This window comes from Rhinopithecus bieti, unplaced genomic scaffold, assembly GCF_001698545.2.
Source record: "Rhinopithecus bieti isolate Rb0 unplaced genomic scaffold, ASM169854v2 scaffold_23816, whole genome shotgun sequence".
NCBI classification, from domain to species: Eukaryota; Metazoa; Chordata; class Mammalia; order Primates; family Cercopithecidae; genus Rhinopithecus; species Rhinopithecus bieti.
The window spans coordinates 586,486-595,147 of NW_016811019.1; the positions used below are offsets into that span (position 1 = coordinate 586,486).

General features: G+C 50.4%; 1 protein-coding gene across 5 annotated transcripts in view; it reads left to right on the top strand.

The window, feature by feature from the left end:
- Window positions 1–7,631, top strand: part of KLHL29 (kelch like family member 29) — a 318,957-nt gene extending 311,326 nt beyond the window's left edge. For 4 of the 5 annotated variants that reach the window (XM_017893334.1, XM_017893336.1, XM_017893337.1 and 1 more), the window contains 3 exons: window positions 1,836–2,029; window positions 2,368–2,512; window positions 5,486–7,631. In XM_017893334.1, the coding sequence (XP_017748823.1) occupies window positions 1,836–2,029; window positions 2,368–2,512; window positions 5,486–5,669 (523 nt within the window). In that variant the 3' untranslated portion in view covers window positions 5,670–7,631. Of the gene's footprint in view, window positions 1–1,835; window positions 2,030–2,367; window positions 2,513–2,617; window positions 2,970–5,485 lie in introns of those variants that run through there. The other variant, XM_017893335.1, reaches the window with a different exon arrangement.
- Window positions 7,632–8,662: the final 1,031 nt, after the last annotated feature.

The following is an 8,662-nucleotide window of genomic DNA, read 5'->3' on the forward strand; positions in this document are numbered from 1 at the left end:
CCCCAGTCTGTTGCCCACAATACTGTAAACTTCCTGTGAAAAAAACTGAAATCACCCTCCTCCCTCAACCTCCCCATCCCACCAGTCATGTCACCATCCACCAGTCTCCCAAGCCAGACCCTGAACCATTCTTGGCAACTGTCTTCTTTAGCACCAGCATCTCATCAATGAGCAGCCACACCCATTTGCCTCTCCTGTTCCCGTGTCCTCATACTCTTGTCATCCCTTGGTCCCAGCCACTGTCACATCTCACCAAGTTTCTTGTGCAGATTAGTCTAACTAGTCTCCCTGCTTCTGACCTCCTCACTCCAGGACATACTCCACCCTGCAGACACAGTGATCTCTCTAGAGGCCAAATTTGATCACATTATTTCCCTGCTTAAAACCTTCAGGACAGCAGGCACTGTGGCTCACATCTGTAATCCCAGCATTTTAGGAGGCCAAGGTGGGAGGATTGCTTAAGCTCAAGGGTTCAGGACCAGCCTGGGCAACATAGGGAGACCTCATCTCTATGAAAAATCAAAAAATTAGCCAGGCATGATGGTGCACACCTGTAGTCCCAGCTTGAATAGCACCTCTAGGAAGCTAATATGACCTATTGGAGCTGCTGGGTGCTCCCTGCCGTGTGCACCTTGGGTTTCTCGCCTTCAGACCACTCAGCATCCTGCATGTAATTGTTCTTTGTGTGTTTTATTTGGCTTGCCTTCCTCATGAGGCCATAAGCGCCTTGAGGGCATGAATGGTGCTTCATCCAGCACGTTTCTCCAGTTTCCAGCCCAGGGCCTAGCTATAAAGCACATGCTCAGTGCAGCATTGCCAAATGCTTCCATACTATGGAAGCACCTTGACTGACAATGGGGTTATTTCCTGATAAACTCATTGTAAGTTGAAAATATTCTAAATCAAAAATACATCTAATACACCTGTCCTACTGAACATCATAGTTTAGCCAGCTTACCTTAAACATGCTCTGAACACTTACATTAGCCTACAGCTGGGCAAGAGCATCTAACACAAAGCCTATTTTATAATAAAATGTCAAATATCTCCTGGATTTTATTGAACACTGCACATTACATCAAAATTGCAATCGTTCTGCACCATCATAAAGTTGAAAAATCGTAAGTCAGGGACTGTCTGCACTCTAAATTCTCCCAAAATGCCACCTTTGCCTACTGCTCTCCCTTCACCTGTAATGCTTTCCCTGTGCCCACTCAGCTCTGCTTCCCATCCACCTAGCTAGTAGCTTATTCACCCTTCAAGGCCCAGCCTGGTTATCGGCACCTCTAGGAAGCTAATATGACCTATTGGAGCTGCTGGGTGCTCCCTGCCGTGTGCACCTTGGGTTTCTCGCCTTCAGACCATTCAGCATCCTGCATGTAATTGTTCTTTGTGTGTTTTATTTGGCTTGCCTTCCTCATGAGGCCATAAACGCCTTGAGGGCATGAATGGTGCTTCATCCAGCACGTTTCTCCAGTTTCCAGCCCAGGGCCTAGCTATAAAGCACATGCTCAGTGCAGCATTGCCAAATGCAAGGGCAGGATTGAGCTGGATAGAGGAGGGGAGCACTGTGTGAGCAAAGGGGTGGAGACAGGAATTCTGCACAGAGGCTGCCACAGACAGAAAGAGCCCACTGATGTTCCAGAGGAAGGCTGAGAGAGCTAATTTGGACCAGACCCTACAAGGCCTTGAGTGTCTCATCACAGTATGTGATCTCAGGCTATGCTGGCCATGCTGAGGGCGAGGAGCAGATGGTAGTCTGCTGCCCTTGCTTGTGACCTCTGCCCTGCACAAGGTCCATCTTGACCCTGGGCTCTTTTTCTCCTCTCCTGCAGGTATGACACCATCACAAACCAATGGGAGGCCGTGGCCCCTCTGCCCAAGGCAGTGCACTCTGCCGCAGCCACAGTGTGTGGTGGCAAAATCTACGTGTTTGGTGGGGTGAATGAGGCAGGCCGAGCTGCCGGTGTCCTCCAGTCTTACGTTCCTCAGACCAACACGTGGAGCTTCATCGAGTCCCCAATGATTGGTGAGAACCAGTGATGTCCTCAGCCCAGGGCCAGGGTCGCACCCCTGCCTCGCTGATTTGTTCAGTATCCATGCCCAGAAGTCAGGCTAAGCCCAACAGCTCTGCAGACCCAGATCTAGAGGGTGGCAGGAGTTGCTGCGCCCCCAGCTCAGGTGTCTGGAGAAGGGCGAGTGAGTCAAGGCTCCAGGTTCCCCTGGGCCCCGGACCTGTCTCCAGGCCAATCAGTCACTTTTTGGAAGTCTTTCCAGCTTCCTTCCCTGGAGGGTCTGCTGGGAAAGAAAAGGAGAGGGAAGTCCGAGACAAGATGCCATGACCTGCCTGCTCTGCTCTTCTCACAGACAACAAGTATGCCCCCGCTGTCACGCTCAATGGCTTCGTTTTCATCCTGGGCGGGGCTTATGCCAGAGCCACCACCATCTACGACCCTGAGAAAGGAAACATTAAGGCGGGCCCAAACATGAACCACTCTCGCCAGTTCTGCAGGTGAGGGGCTGTGGCACCTTGGTTAGGGCTGGGACGGAGGAGCGGGAGGAGGAGGGGTGTGACCACAGTGATTTCCCACCATTCAGTGACCATAATGATTCCCAGGCCCAGAGCAGTGGCCCTCCCCATCCAACCACAGGAGTGGGCATTAGCCCAGACCAATAGGGTGGAGCACCCAGAGCAGCCCACAGCAGCCTCTGGCCCAGGAGCCTATCCCCGGGCCTCCAGCTGACCCCAGCTCCAGCAGAAGTGAACTATTTCCTGAAGGCATCAAGGCTACCCTGCTCTCAGTGAGAGGTGAGGTCTGCTTCCCCCAGGACCACCTGCCCCATCACAGATGGGAGGCAATGCCAGGCCAGAGCTGTGTGATGCCCTACAGGGACAAGTGACTTCTTAGGGGAATACTCTGACAGCATGAATGATTCTGATGGCCTTGGGAGCTGTGCTTGGGGCTCAGAGTCCCAAAGGCTGACTGGGCAAAAGCATACACAAACCTGCCCCTGCAGGCAGAGAAGGTAGAGGGCCAAGTGTGGCTCGGTCCCCAGGCTTCCTGGCCCTGTGGCAATGAGACACCAGTCCCTGCTCTTCCAACCCCATCCTTTCCTAGACTAAGAGGAATAAGGAATAAGAATCGGCCCCAAGGCCGGGCACAGTGGCTCACGTCTGTAATCCCAGCACTTTGGGAGGCCGAGGTGGGTGGATCACTTTAGATCAGGAGTTCGAGAACAGCCTGGCCAACATGGTAAAACCCCGACTCTACTAAAAATACAAAAATTTGCCGAGCGTGGTGGTGTGTGCCTGTAATCCCAGCTACTCAGGAGGCTGAGGCAGGAGAATCGCTTGAACCTGGGAGGCGGAGGTTGCAGTGAGCCGAGATCATGCCACAGCACTCCAGCCTGGGTGACAGAATGAGACTCTGTCTAAAAAAAGAAAAGGGGGGGGCCTCAGAAACCCCATTGTCAGGACTCCCATAGTAGACGCTTCCTGAAGACATCTTGTGCCTGTGCAGAGGTAACTGCAGAATCTTCAGTGTGGAAATAGCATGAAGTACTTACTGAGTGCCCATTGTTTGTGTAGCATAGCTAGAAAAGATATAACCTACTACTAGCACGTCAGTGACCTTGGACACATCCCTTCCCCTCTCTGGGGAAGTTCTGTCTGTGAAACAGGCGGTTGGACCAGACAACTGCTAAGCTCCTGCTGGACTGAGATTTTACAATTCCTGAGCCATACTTCCATGCCACATACCCTAATGGTGGCAGTGTGCAGAGCACAGTCTGACTGCCCTGTCCACTGATGCAGACAACTGGAGCATTACACTCCACTTGGGAGGATGCCTGCACCTTCTCTGAGACTAGAAATGAATGGGAAACGGCCAGGTGTGGTGGCTCATGCCTGTAATCCCAGCACTTTGGGAGGCCGAGGTGGATGATTCACAAGGTCAGGAGTTTGAGAACAGCCTGGCCAACATGGTGAAACCCCATCTCTAATAACAATACAAAAATTAGCTGGGGTGGTGACACATGCCTGTAATCCCAGCTACTTGGGAGGCTAAGGCAGGAGAATCGCTTGAACCCAGGAGGTGGAGGTTGCAGTGAGATTGCACCATTGCACTCCAGCCTGAGCAACAAGAGTGAAACTCCGTATCCAACAAAAACAAACAAAAAAAAAAAAGCAGGCTGGCGGCGGTGGCTCATCTGCTGTAATGCCACGCACTTTGGAGGGCCGAGGTGGAATGGCGATCAGCAGGTCACGCGAGTCTTCACCGCGAACCATAGCCTGACGCAACATGGGACAGCCCCGTCTGCTAGCCTCAAAATACAAAATTAGCCAGCGTGTGGTAGGCAGTCACCCTGTAATGCCAGCTAGCACAGGAGGGCTGAGGCAGGAGAATTGCTAGAAGCCCGGCGAGGGCAGAGGTTGCAGTAAGCCCAAGATCGCACCACTGCACTCCAGCCTGAGTGACAGAGCATGACTCCATCTCAAAAAAAAAAAAAAAAAAAAAAAAAAAAGAATGGGAAAGACTTAATGGCAAATGGGAGAGTTAAGCTGGGTCTTGCAAGAGAATCAGGGAATAGGTGCACCACAGAAGGAAAATATGAGGGCCCCAGATGGCATGACACTAAGGGAGAGAAGACTAGAAGCTCCAGGGTCTGGTAAGAAGTCCCTCTTTAAGACATTTCAGAAACGGGTGGAGCCTTTGAAAAGGTATGTGTCCAATGTCAGGGAACAGCCAAGAAGAAATGGCCATTAGCTAAAAGAGAGTCAGGGCCAGAAACAAGATGTGGATGTCAGTGCAAAGAGGTAGCTGAAATGCATTAAGGAAGTCAGTGCAGAGAGGGGCCAGATGCCGAGCCCGCATGATGAGAGAAGCTGACTGAGACAACAGGAGCAAGCCAGTGAGTGTCACACAGGGAAGAGGTCCAGGCACAGCAATCGGTCACCCTGCAGAGCATGCTCGGCCCTTGCAATCCTGGGTGGGCAGCAGCACCAGGTCACACAGGAGCACCTTGGCAGGTGGAGCTCCCAGTCAAGTGGCTGACGTTCAATTCCAGCTGAGCTCCTTATTATTCTCTCCCCTCATTCTTGTGAGTCATGTTCCCAATTTGATTTGAGCAGTAGGAAGGCTGCGTGTGCCACACAAAAGAGACTCCAGAAAGCCTCAGTGACCTGAGCTGAGTGCCTGCACAGAGATCTTTCCTCTCCCAGCCATGGTTAGTCACTCTGGCGGGGCAGGGAGAGAGCGCCTTCTGCCGCTCGCAGGGTGGCATAGCACAGCTTCCTGACTGGCCCTGGAGGACAGGTGTTTTTCTTATGCCAGCTCCGGTCAGAGGGCAAAGAAGGGCAGCAAGATCCCAGATGACTTTTGCAAAAGGCACAGGCAACCTACAACAGGACACGACGTTGAGAACCTATCTCCAGGGCCAAGTTGGAAGTGAAATGCCTAACTCTGTCCTTGCTTTCCCCCAACAGTGCCGTGGTGCTTGATGGCAAGATTTATGCAACTGGAGGCATTGTCAGCAGTGAGGGGCCTGCACTGGGCAACATGGAGGCCTATGAGCCCACAACCAACACATGGACCCTTCTCCCCCACATGCCCTGCCCTGTCTTCAGACACGGCTGCGTCGTGATAAAGAAATATATTCAAAGCGGCTGACATCAGCAGAAAGCCCACAATAAGACTGTGGACAAGTCTGGTGAGGCAAGTGCCACGCAATGATAATTTTCCAGCGACATCAACAAGAGGCCAAGAAAACACAATCAAGGAACTCACTGAGCTCAACATGTTGAATATTCTCTACATTGAATGTAGAAAATCATCCTCGCCTTTGGGTGAAACGGAGGCACCACGCTTGGAGCCGCAGGAACCACGATCCCACTGTGGGGCTGGCTGCCTCCTGACCAGGCGCCCGCCCTGAACAGGGGCACCCGCTCTGCCAGGTGCAATAGAGTTTCACATATTTTTCAACTGGGAGAGAGAAGCTGTTTTTTCCTTCCTGCAGAGCAAGCTTGATCCCTAAACAACCATAGATCAGTTATCTTATGATGACATTAGGCATCAGGCTCTCTTGGAATAAGATCAAAGTGTCCTTATCACTTTGATTCCTACTTTTGTTTTTTAACCAATCTACACTTTCAGTGGCCGACAGAAAACAAGGGACAATACTGTGCATCACAAGGCCTAGGAGGCTGCTGGTCCCCACCGGGGCCGAAGAGAAGCCCAGCTGCCCACGCTGAGCCAGAGGTGGCAGCCATGGGACAGCCGGGGAGCGGGGACTGCGGTCTGTCCTTCACAGGTTTTTCTACTGTTTTTGCTGGAGAAGGACAAAGTGATTGCGCTAGCTTTCTCTTACCCAGTATGAATTATTTAGATTTCTGAGGCATTTTCTTGATAACAAAAGGCTATTTTTAAGTACTGAGAGGAGAAGCAGGCCACAAGAGGGATAATGTTGTGGGAATTCCCAAAGCTCTTTGTAGGTAGTGCCAGAGGGGGGCTTTTGCTCTCATTTTTCTATGTGCAGAATAGAGGATCTCTCGTGGGGTGGGTGATGCCCCATTTTATTTTGGAAAAGTAACTCCCAGACAGCCCCATAAAAGCTGTGCCCAAGGAAGAAGAGTCTGCTCTAGAAGGAGCCCGGTTCTGGCTCAGGACACCGGCCCAGCTCCCTCCATGAGGTCAAGCTGAGGACCCAGGCCAGTGGGAAGGGAAGGAGGGAGAATAAGCATCTATAAAGCACAGGAGACTATTTTTGATATTCATAGCTATATATTAAGGCACCTGCCGCAAGAGCTCTCAGGATGGGGACAGCCTTCTTAGTGGAGCCATGGCAGCAAGGCCTGAGGGCATGAGCAGAACCACTCTTCTTGTCACATATGAACCTGAGAAAAGGGAAGCCAGGAGGGAGGTCACACCGTGGCTCAAAAGGGAAAGGCCTTCCCGCTAGTCCTTAGCCCCTCAAACCTCACACGGTCAACAGTTTCCATTCCAGGGCAGGAAGAATGCTGCCGCCACCACTGCGCTGTTGAGTTGAAGTTGGTACCAAATACACATTTACCACTTTTCTATCTGGGAAGTCAACTTGCCATCGTTTCATGATAACAACCATTTATAAGAGAAAAAGACAGGACATGCTTTCCATCTTTCAGTATTTGATGACACAAAATTCCAGTTCTAACGCTGGGCATCAACTTCTAGCACTACGAGTGTGGCTCCCACGTGGACGAGATAACCGAGCTTCGTTATGCAGTTTTTAATATTATTTATTATTTTAAAAAGTAATAAGCACAAAACTACATACATTGTATGTCATTTAAAGTATTTATGTCAAACAGGGTGCAAGTGTGAACCCAAGGACTGGAGCACAAATTCCTAACTGCCTGGGGCAGGGCTAATGTTAGCATTGGTGTGCGTCTGCCTCCAAAGGAGGTTCTAGTGGTCAGCGAGACTCAACACAGATGACATTGAAATTCCGTTTCTCTCCTCATCTATCACACTGGAGCAAAACTGGCTATTTCTGTGAATGATATAAAACAGGGTTCTCTGTAATGGTATTGTACATAGTATATGTTTATTGTTAAGTTCTTGTTATATTATAATAAATATATTTATAGATCTAGACTTGGAAGCCAGCGTAATCTTTGTGTGTCATTGTCCTGCCACGGGGATGCAAAACCTGTTCTACTCCTCATACATCAGCTGTACGGGTTCTCTTATAGACTTTAGTGCAGATCTTGATGATTAGAAAGGATAGGACTCCATATTGAGGGAAAGTTTAGAGTTGAAAAGCCAAGAAGAAAAGACAATTGAAGGTCAAAGTTGAAAGGGACTTGCAAACACGCTGGCACTGACTCTGAGGCTCTTTCTTTCATTGAAGTGCTCTTCTTATTACACCTGTGCAACTGAAAGCTTCAAAGCTGTTAGCTTCCCACTGGTATCAGTCCTGTGCTGGGGACCGACTTACAGCCACATGGCAATTCCAGCTCATGAGCCTAAGAAGAGACACAACACACTTTCTCTAGGAAGAGGAATACAGGGTGATTTCTCTTTTTTTTTTTTTTTTTTTTTTTTTGAGATGGAATTTCGCTCTTATTGCCCAGCTGGAGTGCAATAGTACGATCTCAGGCTCACCACAACCTCCGCCTCCCAGGTTCAAGCGATTTTCCTGCCTTAGCTTCCCGAGTAGCTGGGATTACAAGCCTGTGCCACCACACCCGGCTAATTTTGTATTTTTAGTAGAGACGGGGGTTTCTCCATGTTGGTCAGGGTGGTCTCGAACTCCCACCCTCAGGTGATCCGCCTGCCTCGGCCTCCCAAAGTGCTGGGATTATAGGCATGAGCCACTGTGCCCAGCCAGGGTGATTTCTATCCTATCCTAAAATCCAGTCAGGGGGCCTCACTGCCTTCTTCAGTCATGGCTGGGGCTGCTCTCTAGGCTGCTGTATAGACCTACCTTGCTATGCTAAGAACTCCATGCCAGGCTCCCCAGGAAGAAAAGGTAGAGCGCCAGATGGGAGCGTCCATCCTCTGGCAAGGAAAGTAGTTTAGATTTCACAGATTCGCAGAAGGCAGACTGGCCAGCTTTGTCATCCCTGTGAAGAGCCTCACACCATTAATCCACAAATCTCACCAAGACTAAGGGTCTCCTTGCC